A 22099-nucleotide genomic window follows, 5' to 3' on the forward strand; every position below is an offset into this window, starting at 1 on the left:
GCGTGTTTGAATAATAATGCATGTAAAATAAAGATACAATTATACAGTATACAGCAGTAACATATCAGCACAGGCACTGGTCTCTTGGGTTAAAAATTGCAAACAACTAATTTACTGAAAAATATTCTTCCCCTTATACAATGATTTAATTAATAATAAGTAAGAAAAAAAATACATCATGCAAACAAGAATGAATGAGCATCATTGTCATTAAAATATTTTATTTTCAGCTTGTCCACTTCAGTATCTGTACACAGTTTTTCATTTTCTTGTTTGAGACCATCTTTACAAGTTTCATTGTTCTAGATATCAGATATCTAGACCGAGAACAATTTCATTTTTGTAATAAATAGTAGTCTATTGCACACAAAAAACAAAAAAAACATTCCTAAAACATTCGGACAGTTTAGAAGCCCCTTATCTAACGTTGCCTCACACAACCGACACGTTTTGATTTGTTCCTGTTCTTTGGGTAATAACATCCACCATTTCCACATACCATTCATTGCACACTGATAATCATGATCATACATTTCTCCTTTTTACATTAACCACTTAATTTAACATCATATTACAAACTGAGAGTTTGGACCATGTGAGCCCATGTTCTTAGATTGTAATAAAAGGCATAATATCACTTTGTTCAGTATGGACTCACTTACATTCATGTTAACAAAAGGTCCATTGCTGCATGAGATGGCATTACTGTAGGCTATGGCTGAGTTATCACGGAAGAAGCTCTATTGATTCAATGGTTTACATCTACAAGAAAATTACATGTTGCTGCTATTGAGATTTACGAGTTTTAAGCAGACAGACCTTATTATCATTATTTTGAAGGTTGTGAAGCAGATATATGTGTCAGTAAACGCCTCCTCAAGTCGAGTGTAAATGCAAAAGACTTTCAAAACCTGCCGGTCTACATTCAAAATTCTGTCAGGCACCTTTATACACAAACATGTTAGTTAAGCCTTTCCTTTACAGTTGGTTTCAACAGTAAATCTCAGTAAAGCACGGATAATTTGAGAAATATAGAAAGGTTAAGCAAACATGAAGAGAGCAATATCTTTTTTTAAACATACTGCCAGCATACTGACTCATAATGAGCCTATTTATAAAGTGACTAGTTTGTTGGAGAATACATATTTTTTTTATGGTGAATCCAGTTTATTATTTTAAATGAAACTTAAGTGAAACGAACTGAACTCGGTTCATAAGTCTTGAATTGTTTGGCTAAAATTGTGACTGATGTCAAGAACCCTCTTTTTAAAATAAATCATTAAACAAGCAAACAAACAAATAAATAAAGTAGATAAATAGCTTAGAGGTTCAGCGTGGAGAGAGGAATAATGCAAAAGGCATCGCCCTCAGCGGCAGTTAACATGTTTAGTCATCACTTAAGAATAAGTGCATAATGACTCATTGCATAATGACTTTTTTGACCTAACTAACCAATTAGTTTCAACCGATTATTTACTCCGAATTCACTTGCAAGTTCGGCTTTTTCTTTTTAGCCAGATGCACTTTATGAATGACCTTTGTAATCTGTTTTTGTAACCCTGGCCCTCATTGAGTGAATCTAATGAAATTCACTCTATTTGACTAATGCTAATGCAACTGAATGGCTAAAGACATTCACTGAGGCTAAGCGATCAAGGGCATGTTACACTGCGTAATGATTCAATGCTAAAGATTTAGATGGTTTCAAACTAGAAACACAATCAAATAAGGCCAGTGATTAGTCATCTGGCCTTCACCCACAGCACAAAACCCACAGATCAGTCTGTAAATGAAAACAGACACCCACACACTTCAATGTTCAGTGCGAAATTCTGCTCTCAAAATCATCTCCATTTAGAGCTGCAAACAGTTGACGGCAGACCAATTTAAATATCACTTATCATATCGCTGGCATTACTGGTAGCTGATGCAGAAACTGCTAAGTGCTTGTTCAGAGGTTAATAACTTGCTCTTATTATTTGAATATTCAACGATAAAATCCCTACCGTTGTGGTTGATAGAAAAAAAATATTTTAGACAATTTTCTTTTTGTCAAAAGTGCCTTGTGATTAATGCTGGGGTGAGTCATCCCTACCATGCAATCTTATAGTAATAGTTCATTTAGTAAAATGTACTTTTAAAGCATTTATTAATCTTTGTTAATGTTCATTTCAACATTTACTAATACTTTATTAAAATCTGGTTAACATTAGTGCACTGTGAACTAACATCAACAAACAATGAACAGCTGAATTTGTATTAACTAACTTTAACAAAGATTAACAAATACAGTAACAAATATATTGTTCATGGTTAGTTCATGTTAGTTAATACATTAACTAATGTTAACTAATGAACTAACTTGTTATTTTTGGTTACCTAACAAAAGGCAGTTCCTTAATTAATTACGTCATTCTCCATGACATGACTATTTTTAACAAGAAAACAAAGCAAAAATATAACAAATGGATTTTTTGTGTGGTATTAATTGATTTGTCTCAATTGAACACATTCAATCATGTTGGAATTGGCACAATAAATCAAAATACAGTAAAAAAAAAAATAATAATAATTTAATCATAATTATGCATGTAAGCTTAGTTCTTCAAATCAGCTCTCCATCTTGTTAATATTCTTGCCACCGTGTAAATAATAGTGCCTAAGTATAACTAAATTTTTTTTAAATGACAAATTACAAACGCATGTTTTTTTTAGGGCCATTAACTGTGTATTCCAATAGAGGGCACTCGTGAAACCACACAAGGTTACTTGCCTTTCAGAAGGTAACTATTACCCGTTTACTGTGAGTCTTGCTGCAGCATCACAGTCTCTATTATGAAACGATATGTTTATAATTGCAGCTATTACTGTGGTGCTGGAGGGGCATAAAGGCTATCAAGCCTTCTTCCATGTGTGGTCCGGGAAAGAACAGTTTGACTGCATGTCACAACACGGTTCAACGCTGTCAGAATTTGCCGCAGTTGCTTTTTTCCTCTCCTTCTCTGCATTCTCTCCCTCCTCCACAGCAGCCGGAACAACAAGAGGGGATTTACTGTGAAGGAAATGAGGGACAACAGTGGGTGTCTGGCTTCACCCTCCATAGTAAGCAACAAAAGGTGAAGGGGTCAAAAACAACATTGAGAACGCACTTTCATGTCATCTTTCACATTATCTTTTAAAGCCAAAGCTGCCACTTTTACGGTCACACAATGGTTTGCACTATCACTTGCATCCGACTTCAAATCTTTACACATCATTTTATTTTTTAAATCTAAAAAATGCTAGAAAATCAAAGCCATATGTCTAACCAAGTTGCGTTCCAAATTTGATGTGGCTGATGCGGTTTTAAAGTAGAAAATCAGCAACTGATTTTCACAGGATGAATTTTGAGTGCGCGTTATTTGTTTATAATCATAAACAAGGTTTTAAATTTGTCTTTTTAACAAAAACACATTCATTTAATTCGCAGCTGCAACTTTACAGAACCAGAGTATGTTTGCCAGTAGTTTTTTTAAATTCACATAAATGGCAAAAGCTTGTGCAAATTTATGATGAGTGGTCCGGAATCAGAAGTTCTGATGCAGAGCAGAACTCTTGGTAAAAAAAACTGTCCATTAATTAAACCCTACAAAAACTAGATGTCTAAAAAAGGCAGTTTGAAGTACTTATTTATATGCACTTCTGAACCTACAAAATGACTATCATGACTTGTTTGTGTGTTTGTGTACACTTATGGTTTATGAGGACACAAATGTGTAATGTCATGGGTTTTACAACGTAAATATGGTTTATGAGGACATTTCCTGTGACTTCGTAAACCAAATGGCTTAAAAAACGATTCTGCAATGGGTAGTTTAGTTTGTTCGTTTCTACAATACAAAAACCATTATGCCTATGGAGAGTCCCCGGGAATATTCAAGTATTCAAGAGTCCCACATATTCAAGAATGTGTCTGTGTGTGAGTGTATGTTTATGTGTTTACCTGTCTCCTGTCTGAGTAATTAATCGTCTGCAGGTCTCCATTTGAACATCCAGCCCTCTTTTCATGCTGCACATCTCCATATACTCATGCAAATGCCTGTTCATATCAGACTTAGCAGTTGCCAATTCCAACTACCGGTACAGACAAACACAAAAAAAAGTTAAAGTAATAGAAAGGCATGCAGAGTTAGGTTTTTAGGCACAAGCACAATCTCTTTACCTCAATTTGGTCAATGGTATCTTGATAATCCTTCTCGCGGGACTTGAAAAGGCACTCTGTGTCCTTTATCACCTTCTCTATGGACTCGTCTTGCTGTGTGAGACAGGGTGAATTAGCAAAGGATTTTTTTTTTTTTAGATGTCTTGTAGCTCTCTCTACATGATGGAAATCAATTCAGTTAAAATGGTGACTGTGTTTTTTTCTCATTCGTTTTCCATTTATAGCTAAACTGATGAGCCAACAAAAACCACTAAGCTGTATTAGGCCTAGTGTGAGCGTTTTCATATTATGCTTGTATTACGGGTATTTTTTGTGTGCCTGCTCGAAACATTTGGACGGTAAAACATATTAATAGGTTAAAAATAAAGCTAGATAAATGTAACAAAATATTAGACTGAATAATGTATAAATCATTTTTAAAAGCAACACCAGTAGATAACAGCTTTTTACTGCAATACTGTAGTTATTCTTCTGTAGATTAAAAATGTATAAACTTCATGAGATTTGATGACTTGGTTTAAATGAATATTATGCAAATCCAAACTTCAATTTTATATTTGGATGTTAAATGAGTCTGCATGTTCAGTTGTTCAAATGCATGTCTGTTTTTTCCTGGTGTAATTGGATTCATTTCATACAAAATAAGTTAAGCAATTTTCAAGTTTCAGCTCATTTTTTTAAGTCAGTTAATAAAATGTAATATACAGCCAAGGTGACTGTACTTAGGAATTTAAGACAGCAACTTTTTTTTCTACAGTGTATATAATTCGATCATACCGATGTCATTTCCAAATCCATCACTGGAAAAACGAATACAAAATGGATGTACCTCTCCTTGGTTCTCAACACTGAAGGTGTATCCTGGAAAATCTTCCCAGAGTAACAGAGTTTCCTCTGTCTCTTCCCATGCAAGACTGTCGCAGTCATCCTCAAACTCACATTCGCGTCTGGGGCATAAACACAAACACTCCTTCTCTCAAATGATTTGAAACAGTCTGTATACAAAATTTCAGATGTTCATTGGTGCAACTTACAATTGATTGAGCATCCTCTGCATCTCCTCATTGATCTGATTGGCTGATGAGCAACACAGATCCACCTCCTTATTCCCGCTTTCCTCACTTTCAGAGATGCTTACTGGTTCATCACTCTCGTTCCCTCTGATTGTCTGTGGTGCTGGTTTTCGAGGACGGCGAGTCAAGGTTGACGGAGGTGTGGCTACTTGCTAGAAAACAGTAATATGAATAACAATCTTCAGTGTCACATGATCCACATTAGAAATCATTCAAATATGCTGATTTGGTGCTCAAGAAACATTTCTTTTTATTATCAATCTTGAAAACAGTTGTGCTGCTTAATATTTTTGTGGAAACCGTGATAGATTATCTTCAGGATTCTTTGATGAATAGAAAGTTTAAAAGAACAGCATTTATTTTAGATCTTTTGCAACACTAATGGTAAGCACACACGCGCACGCGCACACACACACACAAACCTGGAAGATCTGAATCATGTCTTCACAATTTCTCTGCTGCGCTACATCACACAGACGAGCCGTGATGTCAATCCTGCGACAGATATCCATGTCCACTTTCATGGCCTTCTCCTGGATCTTACTGTCCAAATCTGAGTGATTCTAAAGGAGAGAAGGGAAATGAAAGAGAATAAGTGAGGATCTTTTTGAATTTGTCTAATTAAAATGGAATGGACAAGTAAAGAAGATCAATTACTCCGCTAAGACATTTGCAGGACACCGTTTGACTGGACTCAGCATTATTTGTGCTTCTATTGAAATAAACAACATTGACTAAATGACTTACTGAGGTATTTTTGAGGTCAGGTCACGTGAATATTGTGCTTAACTCACATTGCTCATGAGGCCTTTGAATAGAACCAGCTCCGCTTTAAGCTGCTTAACCCTCAGAGCAAGTTCATCCTGGCACACCTCACTCTCCTGCAGGTCCTGCCACACATAGTGCAACACAACAAGTGTCATCAGATGCACTGAGTGAAGACAGTGGAAAATAGCATTTCATTATTAGTTTAATTCATTTAAATATTAAATTGATTTGGTCTTACCTCTTCAAGCTCAGCAACTTTTTCCTCAAGATCCATCCGCATTGTGTATTCCTCTTCCCATCTATAATAATTAATAAGACGAGAGAATTGTCCAATCACACAATCACAACCAATTATATCATATCAGGTCTCAAATATGTCTATCTATCTATCTAACTATCTATCTATCTATCTATCTATCTATCTATCTATCTATCTATCTATCTATCTATCTATCTATCTATCTATCTATCTATCTATCTATCTATCTATCTATCTAACTAACTATCTATCTATCTATCTATCTATCTATCTATCTATCTATCTATCTATCTATCTATCATATCAGGTCTCAAATATGATAATCATCTATCTATCTATCTATCATCTATCTATCTATCTATCTGGTCTCAAATATGATAATCATCTATCTATCTATCTATCTATCTATCTATCTATCTATCTATCTATCTATCTATCTATCTATCTATCTATCTATCTATCTATCTATCTATCTATCTATCAGATCAGATCTCAAATATGATAATCATCTATCTATCTATCTATCTATCTATCTATCTATCTATCTATCTATCTATCTATCTATCTATCTATCTATCTATCTAATCAGGTCTCAAATATGATAATCATCTATCTATCTATCTATCTATCTATCTATCTATCTATCTATCTATCTATCTATCTATCTATCTATCTATCTATCTATCATATCATGTTTCAAATATGATAATCATCTATCTATCTATCTGGTCTCAAATATGATAATCATCAATCTATCTATCTATCTATCTGTCTATCTATCTATCTATCTATCTATCTATCTATCTATCTATCTATCTATCTATCTATCTATCTATCTATCTATCTATCTATCTATCTATCTATCTATCTATCTATCTATCTATCATATCAGGTCTCAAATATGTTAATCATCTATCTATCTATCTATCTATCTATCTATCTATCTATCTATCTATCTATCTATCTATCTATCTATCTATCTATCATATCAGGTCTCAAATATGTTAATCATCTATCTATCTATCTATCTATCTATCTATCTATCTATCTATCTATCTATCTATCTATCATATCTATTCATTCGTAAATAAATACATAAATTGTGTTCAATTTTATTAAAATGTTAAATTATAATAATATATAATATAACAGAATATATAAATAATAAAATAAATAAATAATATTTTCTATTTATATAGCATCTTTCCAACACCCAAGGTTACTTTACAAAAATAGGTTAAGGAACAGAACCAAATAAACATCAACATCAAGACACAAAACACATACCGAGGGCAGAAAGTAATATACAGAAGTCACTTACAAAGTTAGGTAAAATATACAAACAAAGAAGGATTCAAAACTAATAACACATCCATAACAAGGTACAATTTACAGACAGAGCTGAAGAGTAATATTCAGAGAAAAAATTTGTTTTTAAGAGTTTTTTGAAGAAGAGAAGGGTGGATGCTTGACGGATTGTCTTGAGGAAGAGCATTCCACAACCTAGGAACCGCAACACTGAAAGACCCGGCTAAACCAGACTAAACTTAGGGCTGACTAACAATCCTGCACTAGAAGAGCGCAAGTAACAAAACAGGAGAATAAGGCTGAAGTCAGTCAGATAAGTAAGTAGGACCAAGGTTATGGATAGCTTTGTAAGTGAGGATTAGTACCTTGAAGTTTATACGCAAGGAAACCGGAAGCCAAATGAAGGATTGGAGTAATGTGCTCATTCTTTCTTGTGTGAGTGATCAAGCAGGCTATAGAGTTGTGAACATATTGTAATTGTTTGATATTTTTAGCTGAAAGGCCATAAAGAAGTGAGTTAAAATAATCTAGTTGAGATGTGACAAAGGCATGTATTACGGTTTCAGCATCCTGCTGACTAAGAGAGGATCGAATATGTGATCATTAAATGAAAGAGTGGAATCAGTGAGAACACCAAGATTTCGAACTGTCGTAGAGGGCATTATCAAGTCATCATCCAAAACTATCACTTGACCGGATCATTTAGATACAACAGATTTAGAGCAGATCAGTATTACCTCTGTTTTACCTGAGTTCAATTTAAAGCAATTGGCCTAAAGCCAAAGCTTGAGTTCCTTGATGCAAGTTGCTAATGTAGGCGGAGGAAAAACTGAGGTACTACTTTCTTTAAAAAGTGAAGTATGTCATTTCTGTGTCACTAGCATAACCAAATAGAACTGAACTTAATCAGGTTAACTGCCAGATTTAATTTGATGTCCATTTACTGTAATGGGTTGTACTGTTGAATACCTTGGCTTTGACCATTCAAGAAAACATAAAACAAAACTGTCTATAATGCAACCTATAATGGCGGATTAGTTATACGTTGCATATAAAGATGTAAATAAATATGAAATTACATGCATTTACATTTTTTTCAATTGTGTAAAAAAAGGTTTAAAAAATCTAAATTTGACTCAAAACTGAGTCTGTACAACTCTACAAAAATAAACATGAAATTCTACACAGTATAAAATGCAACCACCAGCAAGGAGCAAATTAATCTCCAGGCATCTCTCATGTAACATGGCCCCACAGTTTGGGTTGATATACTGCATTGTTCAAGTAGTATATCATCCCCTTTTTTGTACCATTTCGTAATGTGTCACCAGACTGTCCACATAAGAGATGCACACTACTGCCAGAACAGTGCAGGACAGCCGGACACACACACACACACACACACACACACACACACACACACACACACACACACACACACACACACACACACACACACACACACACACACACACACACACACACACACACACACACACACACAGCTGTTAGAGTGATTTATGTTAGTGTAACACTGAAATAACATCCAAATAACTTTCTTAAAACACCAACGAATACACTGACAGCTGAATCAGCAATTCCAGAAACCAGGTGCCACTTAATCACATATACAACTAGAAACAATAAGAAAATATCACAGAAAAACATACAACCAAGGGTTCCTTGAGGAGTAAACCTGACTGGCTATTTTGGCTGATACCCAGAAGCTTTGGCAGCTGGTGGAAATCTAGGGAGGCTGAACGGTAAGGGAAGAGAGAGATTGTTGAATGATTCTCTATTGGCATGCTGGCAGTAGCACTCAAGTTCAGTACTGCATTGCAGATGCTGAGGCGCAGAGGGGAGGAGGCTGAAGACGGAATGAGAGAGATGGAGAGAGAGACTCATCGGGAGGGAGGGCTATACAGGGGATTGACTCAAACTCCTTCATGTTATTTTACTCATTAGTCATGTATTGTTCTGAAACCCTCCTAATTATAATGTAATACTAATTAGCATTATTCATATGTTAAAATATTAATGCATTAAATTAAAACCTATTCAAATTCTATTATATAGTATGATATAGTTTGCCTAAACAAACTTTAGGTAACAATAAAAGACAAAAAACAACAACTACATAACACTGAAAGAGAATCAGGTAGTGGTCCAATTTAAACATAACATTATATTCAAAATAAAATAATTTAATAAGAAATGTGCCTACAAATTTTAATAACTTTTAACCATTGAATGCAAAGGATAATCCTACAGCATTTTTACTATACTTCAAATAATTAGTTAATTAACCAATGGGGGTCTAGGGCAAAGATGACTGAACGTAAAATTAAGAAATGATATTCTGACATATTTTTCATTATATCAAAGTATCTTACACAAGGATGACATTATATGTTTAGAAATTAAAAAAGCCCCTGAAAAAAAGCAACAAAGTTAATTTTGACTGCGATAAGCGTTGTGTTTGTTTTTTAATGATTATAGCGCAAGAAGAGTAATATAGAGTAAGTGAATTCTGTTTATGAAATTAAATAAAAGCCAGTGTCAACCAGCCCAATAGTTTAATCTTGCTAAAGAAAAGTGCAAACTCATTCATACAAAATCTACAAAATGCTTCATGTATTTTTTATTGAGCACATCTTCTACACCAGATTTTGATGAGGGCCACAGGGTTGAACTCGTCTAACCCTGTTAGAGCTCTTATATTATAAGAATATTCAGTGATACACTAGTATTAACCTGTAATCTCACCTCACGGTGGCAAAACCTGAGGATGTCTGCTTTAGTGGATGTTGTTTTTTTAATGAAGATTCTGCTAGAAACATGTTAACATCGAAATTCACTGGTCTATATTACCAGAATGCACTGTATAATGTGTGGTGCACATTATATTAATATTTTCTGTTATGGTAATGACATATGATGATAATAAGGGTTTTTCAGTTTTTTGGGGGGGCTTGGCTACACAAGCCCTAATACAATGTTAGCTAGCAGTCAATTAAATGGTTTGATTGTAAATTAAATTTCTCTATACATGTGTTTTAATGACATCCAACAAAGGTACACCATCCATATACCGGTCAAAAGTTTGTAAACATTACTATTTGTAACGTTTTTGAAAGAAGTCTCTTGCTCATCACGTTTGGATTTATTTGATCAAAAATACAGAAAAAAATTATAATATTGTGAAATATTATTACAATTTAAAATAATGTTTTTTATTTGAATATACTTTAAAATTTAATTTATTTCTGTGATGCAAAGCTGACTTTTCTGCATCATTACTCCAGTCTTCAGTGTCACATGGTCCTTCAGAAATCATTCTAATATAGTGCTTAATTTTTTTTTAAAACCTGTGATACTTTTTTCAGAAGTTAAAAGAACAGCCTTTATTTAAAATTCTAATCTTTTCTAACAATATAAATCTTTACTATAACTTTTTATTAATTTAGCACATCCTTGCTAATTAATTTATTTTAAAATAGAAAGAAAACAATTACTGACCCCAAACTTCTGAACATATTGTTACAAAAGACTTCTACTTTGAATAAATGCTGTTCTTTAAAAAAAAAAAACGTTTTATTCATCAAAGAATCATGAAAAAAGTATCAAAGGTTATAAAAAAATATTAAGCAGCACAACTGTTTCCAACATTGATAATAAATCCATATTAGACTGATTTCTGAATGATCATGTGACACTGAAGACTGCAGTATGATTCTGAAAATTCAGCTTTGCCATCAGATGAATGCATTATATTTTAAAGTATATTAAAATAGAAAAGTTGCATTAAGCGCGCAAAGAGCGCGTGAAGTTGTGCGTAAAAGTTGCATTTTTAAGTTGTATACAGTCGTTTACAAGAACATCACATTGCACACATACTAACCTCCTTTTGTATTCGTCTCTCTCCCTCTTTACCTTGGCGAGCACATTATACAGGGCCCGAATCTCTGGGGTGATGGTGTCGATCTGGACACCCACCCCGTCTGGAGGCACCCATGACGACACACCTGGACCCGAGAACCGAGACTCGCGCCCGGTGCTGAACCTCGGATTATAAGACCAGACAGAGCTAGGGTGAAATCTGGGTGGAAGATTGCTGGTACAACCAATCCCGGTACTGACATACTTCCCGTTAATATTGCTGGTGATTTTTGGAGCAGGATCAATCGGGCTGATGGGGAAATTTGTGGTGAGATTGAAATTAGAGTCTGTCAGATTGGATGGGTTCAAGTTTTCAACTGTTGTCCTGTTATTGGACTCGAAAGGGAGGGTGGTGTTATTGAAAGCAGGTGACAACAATGTTCCGGACAGATATGCGGTGTCGTTCGCGTTCTGAATGGGTATCAGGTCTGGCCTAACAGGAATCAATCCAACGAAGCTGGTTTGAACCCCAACATCTCGCGTTAAAGGCTTTCTATTTTCTACACACTCTGCATTGTCATCCAGAGCCTGTTGCAGTTGCTTTTCTAACACATTATTCCGACGTTCCAGTTCATGCACTTTGGCTAAAAAGCAGCGGAAACGCAAATTAAGAGTTTTAAGCACGCTAATGTTGGATCCCAGGTCGTTACGCAGGGCCGTCGCGGCAGGAGGAGGTGGAGACACCCGGTGAAGATAGTTACCCAGGTGTAGATACGGTGTTCCGGGAGGTGGTAAAGCGCCCAGGTCAAACCCATCTTGCCCGAAGCCACCCGTGTGTTCGCTCAAGAAAAGGCCTGCTGGATCGGTCCAGTGGCCCGATGACGCGGAGTCCGCGAAGCCCGTCACCTGGTTCTGTTGGAACGAATACACGTTCTCCCCCAATACAGGATTCATTCTGGTATGAGAAAATCTAAAATGCTCAAAGTCCGGCATGAACACTGATTTAAAGGGTTACTTCAGGATTTAGCATTAAGATTTGTATTAGTAGAAAACCAGTAGTATTTTCGAATTACCTTGCTTCCCCCCCTCATTTCCCCCTGATATGAGAGATTTATGTATTTTTAGTCTGGAAAAAATCCTCCGATGACGCAAAAATCGTCATTTTGCGTCATCGGAGGATTTTTGGGCCAGAGGCTTAAAACTACAGCCAGTACTAGTAGCTAGTTCCGCATGTTTTCACAACGCCCATATGGGGCGGGATCTCACTCACAGAAAGTAAGATATTGTCAGCCATCTTTCTGTAGAAGCTAAGCTAACAGGCTCTTGCTCTGTGTATAAAGTTTGTATAGTGGGCTAATCACGATAGCGGAAGGTAACGTTAGTTTAGAAGTTGAAATGACAGAAGGGGATTTCGAAGATCAGTTGCGCGAATCTGATGCTCGCGGCTACCTGTACGAGCCGCAATACAGCGATGAACAGTTGCGGGAGATGGAGGAACAAGATGCGGCCGGAGCAGCTGCTGCAGCAGGGGAGCAAGACCTGACTCGAGCCCGGCCAGACTCCAGCTGGGGCGGACTGGAGCTGTCAGTGCTCACGCTGTGCGCCTATGGAAACAGATAGAGAGTCCTATTGCTGTCGCGAATTTCAACGATCCCATTTTCTTCTGGACGAGATAAATTGGAAACGCCAGCCAAAGCCCGCAGGGACAAACGGACGGCTTAGTGTAAAGTGAGTAACGTTATTTGGTTTGTTTTTCTTTTTTTTACCAAGACGTAATGTACAGAGTTTGGACACCCGGCATTATCACAATGTTCTTCCCTCGTAACGTTAGTCAGCTGAGCTATTGTTGTTATATTTACATCTATGATAGTATACTGTGTGCAAATAGTTCGCATTGCTAACGTTGTGCTTACTGTTTTGTAGACAATATCGCCTAACAGCCTATCGTCACTTTATGGAATGGTTCCAGCAAGGCGAGCGACTTGGTAAAGACTATCGTCTCGTTTTGCCCACCTGTGTTGTCCAGGACATCAGACGGAAATATCCAGCTCCTGACTGACAATACTGTGAATGAATATAAGGAAACAGCCGAAGCTCTGGAAGAGCTTTGAGTGTAAAAGTGTTAATATTAATTTTAAGTTAATATAAAAGTTATAACTCCCATCGGTTGTGGTTCTTTTTATAAACCTTTAAACCTTTACTGTTACTAGAGTATGTATTAGCCTAGAGAATGTGTGGAGAAATTTTTCGGATACTGCCGCCTGTAACCGGTAGGCGTGGTTTGGGAGTGGCCTGGCCTCGTAAGGGCAGCAAAGCAAGTGCATTCTGGGAGTTGTTGTCTTTCAGCCACATGAGTAAAAAATACATTTTCTGCCTTATCTCAGTCTAGAATGCTTCAATTTAAAAAATAATTTCACATTTCTACTATATAAATGATCACTATTAAATACACATTCATGTTCCCAGAGCTGAAGTATCCCTTTAACTGTGTGCCTTCAAAGCTGATCCTCTGAAGTTAATAAACTGAAGAAACACTTGTCCGATTCAGGAGGACCGAATGAATGAATACGATTAACACCCGATCAAACTGAAGCCTTTAAATGATATGGCAGTCTTTTAATGTGACATAAGGACGCGTTACGCGTATTTGCATGCTATTTGTTATGGCAATACCTTAACAGACGTGGTTGTTTTCTTAGAGAGGATTAGACGCGTCTTCATAGCGGCACAGCCAGGCTCCAGAGCAGAGATAAACATGAGAGAAGCAACTGCGGCTCCTTCTTACCGTGATTAGGTAATATAAGCGCATCACTCGCGCGCATCGCGGAAGTTTGACCAGTTTTGCTGACTTCAGAGTGTATAGTTTAATCTATGCTGTAAAATAAGACATTTAACGTCAGGGATAGTTACGTTATATTTCATTGTCCAATATTTAAGCTCACAGTTGTGAATGGGCGTTTGTTTGTTTCTGGGATTTACGGTAGTGAAAGTGTACCCTTTACGTCACTGACTGTGATTGGAAACAACATTGTGATACAAATTCTGACGGAGAGCATGCAGCATCCGAACCCAAACAGTAGGCCTAGTAGCTATATTATGTTTGCCACTTTTTTATTAGGTTTGTACAGAAGATCCAATACCACGACAAACCTATACATCTAAATAAGAATAAAGCAGTTACAAGTTTTTACAGTAAAGGTCAAAGCATTGTTCCATCTTCTTTTAAAAAACGTTCTTTGCATATATTAATATGACATTTCAACAATAAAAAGGGTTGCCTTCAACCATAAACACTTTCGGCAATGTGGACCTTTAGAAAAGTAAAACAATCAGAAATTTAGCTGTCTTCAAACACTTTTTATCTGAATGTTTCCACCACCACAATGTCATTTCAACAACATGTCAAATTATGTGTTTAGCAGTGTTATGTTAAACAAATTGCGTATCTTAGCTATACTTAATAGCCTTTATACCTTAATTTCTTTTCATATTTCATCTCAAGTGTGGTCTTCACTGACACTTTTGCCTCCTTGGTAATTAAGCACACTAACTTTTGAGAGAAAAATGTACTTTTATAGAATATTTTCATAGTATAAAAGTGAAACTCTCTTTTAGGGTATAAAATCTGGGTCCGGGATCAGGGTATGAATCTATGTTTAATATAAATCTATGATTTACAGCCTGGTCTTGGGTATAAAGTCTTTCAATGCTGTAAAAAAGTTCTCCAAATATAATTTTAAAACAGAATACATCCAAAGCATATCTTTCACATTAATCATTAGTAATCAGTAGACAGTAAAGATTTATTCAACACTGTTTACAAAGTGTTTTACAGTTGAATAGAACAAGCAGGACTCAAAAAAGCGCAAACATAGGACTTCATTGTGTGGGACTGCAAGCTCACCCTCATTATAACCCATTTTGAGGATGACACACAATAATTAGTAAACTAATAAACTAGAGTTTTATTTTTAACAGTTTAATATATTTGGTGTGTTTGTCCATATACGGCTTCTGTGAAAATTAATCATTGAAAAAAATTAATCACAAAGAAAAATCACAATAATTTGTGCAACTTAGTCAAATGGCTTTATTATGTAAACAGATGTCATAGATATTTATTGGAGGCGCAGTTTACAGGTGGATCAGCCCACTGGGAATTCTCTCAGTGCTCCAGATGGCCAATCTGCCAGCGCATTTACGAAGCGACCGCAGGTTATCCTTCTTAATTTTATCATACTCATCTTTGTGTAGAGTGAAGTAGGTCAGTAAATGAAAGAGCACAAATAAAAGCCAGACTTTTTGCTCTTTGTACAAAAAAAAAAGTTCTATGTTCTATGATCGAAAATTCAGTTCAGATACAATGGCTCATCAACATCACAGCTATTCCTACACATAATGATATGCTGTGTAAAGTGATCTGGGAAGACATGATCGGAGATAAAGGGATGATTACAGGCTTTTGCAGGTCCACTGGCAATCATGTTATCACATCAATGTCAAATATCAAGAAAATCAAGAGTCAGATTATAGTTAAGCAAACAATTAGAAGTTAAACATGTATAATCACTATAATAGGGAGTGAATAGCACTTGCCAATGAGTAATTATTCAAATATACAGTAAGTACATGAAAAGAAAAAAATTGTTTATTGTAAAAAGTGATCAGTTGACTTAACTTAAAAAAGTGAGGAAACCTGTTGCCTTCAAATTATTGAGTAGCCTAAATAAACCATGCGTAATTGAACAAATTAAGTTATGTGGAATTGTCAAGTTCACATATCTTATTTTTTTTTCAATTATGCATGAATATTACTGAATAATTTTAACTTAATTTTATTTTTTTTAAGTTAAGTCAACTTATCGTCTAGGTTATGTATGTAACCCTCGTTCCCTGAGTAGGGAACGGAGACGTTCCGTCGTGACGACGAATGGGGTTTCGCTTAGAAAGCCTATCGACTTTGAGTATTACAAAACGAGCCACTGGCAAAGAAATGCCATGGGTCTGCGGAATTTGCATAGCGTATCTCCGCCCCACCTCGTGGGTATAAAAGGAAGACGCGGGCAACATGCAGATATGTTTCTTCGCTGAGGAGCCAAGACTGAAAATAGGCGATCCCCGCGGTACAGCGGAAGTGGCAGAAAGACGGAACATTATTTGCCATTATTTGCGTAATTCCACTGATATATGCTACCCAGTGTACCTTGGTATTCCTGTGTTAGGAGTAGGAGTCCTTCATCTGTGCCAGTCTTACGACAGGGACCTCAGACTTACGCAGGGCACTGGAAGACAGCCTGAAGGTGGCGTGATTAGACTGGAACCCCATTCGTCGTCATGGCGGAACTCGTAGTGACTACGAAAGGGAACGTCTCGGTCACGTATGTAAGGGAACAGAGACGTAAGTGGAATTACGCAAATAATGCCAACCCAAGAGGGGGGGAGGGGGGGGGGGGTACTTAAGAATACACGTATGACCCGGAGGGGGCTGCATACGGAGAACACTGGGGTGTCAAGCCTGCAGGGTGGAATGTTTAAACTCCAGGGGTGTCAACGTGGCTTGCCGAGGGAAACACACATGCTCAGAGAGGCTTACAGTGGAAATACACATGTGGGGGTCGCCCAGAGGGGGAACCATGCACACGGGTGTACCTAGCCAATGCACAGGCCTAGACACTGGCGTCGACGTCAGCAGTGCTTGAGGAACTTAGGGCTTGTCGGGGAAGCTCACCTGAGGAAAATATCATACGTATTCAGTCCGTGGAGTGGAATGGCGAGCAAACAAAGATACCTGAGCAGATCCTAGTACCGGCTGGTTGACGCGAGTACATGAGAGGACACTGGCTCCACTCGGAGATTGTAGAATCTGGCGAATGTGTTGGGTGTTGCCCAGCCTGCAGCTCTGTAGATGTCTGTTAGCGAGGCACCATGCGCTAGAGCCCAAGAGGAAGCCACACTCCGGGTGGAGTGGGCTTTCACACCAAGGGGGCACGTTTGACCTTGCTGCTGGTGTGCCAAAGCAATGGCGTCCACTATCCAGTGAGACAACCTTTGCTTGGAGAGAGCCTTTCCCTTCAGCTTCCCACCATAACAGACAAAGATTTGGTCTGAGGTTCTGAAAAACTGCGTTCTGTCTACGTAGGCACGGAGAGTGCGAACTGGACAGAGCAGTGCCAAGGATGGTTCTGCCTCCTCTAAGGGCAGCGCTTACAGGTTCACCACCTGATCTTGAAAGGGAGTGGTGCGAACACTGAGGACACATATACATTATATGTGTTTGTTGGATTGTCAATTGTATGTCCTATTCCTGCCTAGGGTTCCAAGAAGCTTGTGTGATGATGTTTTATGGTATATTTATATGTGTTTGTTGGATTGTTAATTGTATGTTTTCCTTTCCTGCCCAGGGACTACAGATGAAATTTAGCTTGTAGCTAATTCTGGTATGGCTGAATGCCATACACTGTCCCTCTTAAATAAATAAATAAATAAATATCCAGGCCGGGGTCTCAGGATCACGTGAGAGTAGGCCAGCCCGAATTCCAGGCAAGCGTCGTCAACGGAAAATGCGTGCAGGTCCCCTACCCTCTTGATAGAGGCCAATGCAACCAGGAGTACTGTCTTAATTGACAGGAACTTAAGCTCCACTGATTGCAGAGTCTCAAATGGAGCACTCAGCAGGGCAATTAGAAACACTGAGAGGGTCCCAAGAGGGAAAGAGAGGAGGGCGAGGAGGATTCAGTCTCCTCGCTACTCTCAGGAACCTGATGATCAGGTTGTGCTTTCCCACGGACTTACCATTGACTGCGTCGTGATGTGCGGCGATAGCGGCAACATACACTTTCAGGTTGGAGGGAGACAGCCTTCGCTCCAATCCATCTTGCAGGAAGGAAAGAACGACACTGATCGGGCATTTCCTGGGGTCTTCTCGGTGAGAAGAGCACCAGTTGACGAAAAGGTTCCACTTCAACGCATAGGCATGTCTCGTGGATGATGCTCTAGTGGAAGCGATGGTAGCCACCACCGCTGGTGGTAGGGTACTCAAACCTGCCTCCTCCCGTCCAGGAGCCACATGTGGAGGTTCCAAAGATCGGGACGAGGGTGCCATAGGGTGCCCGTCCCTGAGAAAAAAAATTCCTTCCTCAGAGGAATTGGCCAGGGAGGTGCTATCACGAGGAGTACAAGTTCGGAGAACCAGGTCTGGGTGGGCCAGTGAGGTGCAACCAAGATAACCTGCTCCTCATCCTCCCTGATCTTGCACAAGGTCTGTGAAAGAAGGCTCACTGGGGGAAACGCATATTTACGGAGGCCCCGTGGCCAGCTGTGCGCCAGTACGTCCGTGCTGAGTGTGCCCTCGGTCAGGGAGTAATACAGGTCGCAATGGGACGAGTCGTGGGAGGGAAACAGGTTTACCTGAGTGTCCCCGAACTGATCCCAACTCAGCTGGACTGACTGGGGATGGAGTCGCCATTCTCCAGGAAGAGGCTGAAGCCGTGACAGCTCGTCGGCTGCACAGTTCAGGTTTCCCGGAATATAAATGGCTCGAAGCGGCCTCAGATGCTTCTGACTCCATAAGAGGAGGTGGCGGGCCAGTTGCGACATACGGCGGGAGCGCAGACCACCTTGTCGGTTGATGTACGCTACTGTTGCGGTATTGTCTGAGCGGACTAGTACGTGTTGACCCTTGAGCAGCGCAAGGAAGCGGTGCAGAGCAAGGCGTACTGCCAGCAACTCGAGGCAATTGACATGCCAAAGGCGCTGGGGTCCTGTCCAGGAGCCTGCGGCAGCATGTCCATTGCAAATGGCGCCCCAGCCCGTGGTGGAGGCATCTGCCGAGACAACAACATGCCTGGAAACTTGTTCCAGGGGCACTCCGGCCCGTAGAAAGCTGAGGTTCGACCAAGCGGTGAAGGTCTGACGGCAGGTCGGAGTCACTGGAACTCGGAGCGTGCCATGTTGTCATGCCCACCTCGGGACTGGGTCGCGAAGCCAGAGCTGAAGCGGTCTCATATGAAGCAATGTAAGCGGCGTTGCTGCGGCTGCGGATGCCATATGCCCCAGGAGCCTCTGAAATAACTTCAGTGGAACCGCACTCTTGCCCTTGATTTGTCTCAGGCAAGTCAGCAGTGATTGCGCGCGCTCGCAACCGAGTCGATTTCCATACCGAGAAAAGAGATCCTCTGCACGGGCAAAGTTTGCTCTTTTCCCAGTTGACCCGAAGGCCCAGACGAGCTAGGTGCCGGAGCACTAGATCCCTGTGTTCGCAAACCTGGTCTCGAGATTGAGCTAGGATCAGCCAGTCGTCAAGATAGTTCAGGAAGCGAACCCCGTGTTCCCGTAGTGGAACAAGGGCTGCCTCAACGACCTTCGTGAAGAGGCGAGGAGACAGGGATAGCCCGAATGGGAGAACCACGTACTGATATGCCTGCCCCTCGAAAGCAAACCGTAGAAACGGTCTGTGTCGAGAAAGAATGGAGACATGAAAGTAGGCATCCTTCAGGTTGATCGCTGCAAACCAATCCTGTGGCCGCACTCATTCGAAAATGCATTTGGCCATGAGCATCTTGAATGGCAGTCTGTGAAGGGAGCGGTTCAAGAAGCGCAAGTCCAGGATTGGCCGTGACCCACCGGATTTCTTCGGGACAATGAAGTAGGGGCTGTACAACCCGGACCTCATTTCGGCTGGACGGACAGTCTCGATCGTACCCTTCGCAAGTAGGGTGGCAACCTCCGCTAGGGGCATTGCCACCGACCATAGTGGAGCAGACTCAGGATCCATCTCGACAAATGCCAAATGCACACCCAAAGGTGGCAGCACTGCCGAATGAGCCGGGGCGGAGATACGCTATGCAAACTCCGCAGACCCATGGCATTTTTTTGCCATTGGCTCGTTTTGTAATACTCAAAGTCGATAGGCTTTCTAAGCGAAATCCCATTCGTCGTCACGACGGAACTCGTAGTGACTACGAAAGGGAACACTTTTCTCAGTGGATGTGGCTTATGTCTATTTATAGTATACTGGTCCAAAATTTGTTTTTGAAAGAAGTCTTTTATGCTCACCAAAGTGAAAATACAGTAAAAACAGTAATAGTGTGAAATAATATTACGATTTTAAATAACTGTTTTCTATTTGAATATACTTGAAAATGTAATTTATTCCTGTGATGGCAAAGCTGAATTTTCAGCATCATTATATAATTAGTGTCACACGATCCTTCAGAAAACATTCTATATGCTGATTTGCTGCTCAGATATGATCAGTTACGTTGTTAGTGCTCAGTTATTAATGGTTCTTATTATTAGTTATGTTTTTGATGCATTATATTTTTGTGGAAACCTTGATACATTTTTTTCCAGAATTTTTTGATGAATAGAAAGTTCAATGAAAACATTTATTTAAAAAACAATCTTTTTATAACATTATAAATGTCTTTACTGTCACTTTTAAAACATTTTAATACTTTAATGATTTCTTTCTTTATACAAACTTTTTTTTGTATTTTTGATAATATAAATGCCTCGATGAGCATAAAAGACTTTTTTCAAAAACAATAATAAAAAAAATTTCAATTAAAATCATAATTATTCCATGCTTTTGATCAATCTATCTGTCTGATAGCTGGAGCGCACATAGTCATATATATTCTTCTGAAGAAAGTTCTTCCATAAATTGTAGCCTATACTGATTCCATTTGCACATCATATGTTATAGTGTCTACATATCCTCATTGAGATCTGGGATTACTTTGCCCAAAGCCTTGGCAGTCTTTGTGTAGGTTAGAATGATGTTTTATCTGGCATCTGGCATCTTGCTCAATAAATAAGAAATGCACTGTTGTTGTTTTTTTATGTCAAACACATTTCCTTACGGAAGATCAACGTGTCTTATAATATGCATGCCATGAAGCCAGTGAACATTTTTAAAGACTTTCTGAAACCTACACCATTTTAACTGTGTACATGCAGAAATTATTTAATTCATTTAGTTAGTTCTAGTTAAAGTAATGGCCAATTTGTATGTGTAGCAGCAGTTAATAATAACAATGCAATTCCCCTTGAGTGTCACTAGACGGCAACAACAGCTAATGACGCTCTCTGCAGGCTGCCGCACCCTATTAAAGGTGCATTAGCTCTTCATGCAATGCATTTCCAAATTTTGTATTATATTTGTTTTACTTTCAGCAGTATGTGCTGACAAAACGATTTACATTAAAGGTCTTAAGTCCATGGATGTACTTTAGCAGCATCAGGACCACAAGCAGCATTAGGGTAGCATCACTGCAGCATTGCACAACGTGAATCTCTTACAAGTGATAGGGTGCTTCTAGTGGTTTGTATGAGAACTGCAATGCAGTTTTACACTATTGTGGACTTACCTTTACATTGCAATGTCTCTATAGATATTTCAGAGGCTATGCCACCATATACTACCGTTTAAATGTATTCCCGTTTTTACTTTGAAAGAAATTAATACTTTTATTCAGAGAGAATGTATTAACTTGAACAAAAATGACACTGAACATTTATAATGTTGTAAAAGATTTATATTTAAAATAAATGCTGTTCTTTTATTAATGTTTCTGTTTATTAAAGAATAAATGTATCTCAGTTCCCACA

The 22099-nt window shown here is 38.6% G+C and overlaps 1 protein-coding gene across 1 annotated transcript; it reads right to left on the bottom strand.

The window, feature by feature from the left end:
* Positions 1-204: 204 nt before the first annotated feature.
* On the bottom strand, positions 205-14233 carry iffo1a (intermediate filament family orphan 1a). Its single transcript, XM_077195260.1, has 9 exons — positions 11511-14233; positions 6281-6341; positions 6069-6164; positions 5697-5837; positions 5236-5426; positions 5031-5148; positions 4202-4294; positions 3983-4113; positions 205-3052 (listed from the first exon to the last, which is right to left on the bottom strand). Exons 1-9 carry the CDS (start codon positions 12479-12481, stop codon positions 2896-2898), a joined length of 1959 nt encoding a protein of 652 aa, XP_077051375.1. The 5' UTR covers positions 12482-14233; the 3' UTR covers positions 205-2895.
* Positions 14234-22099: the final 7866 nt, after the last annotated feature.

The sequence above is a fragment of the Siphateles boraxobius genome, unplaced genomic scaffold (genome assembly GCF_051911475.1).
Source record: "Siphateles boraxobius isolate OS27281-9 unplaced genomic scaffold, OSU_SipBor_1 33, whole genome shotgun sequence".
Lineage (NCBI taxonomy): Eukaryota > Metazoa > Chordata > Actinopteri > Cypriniformes > Leuciscidae > Siphateles > Siphateles boraxobius.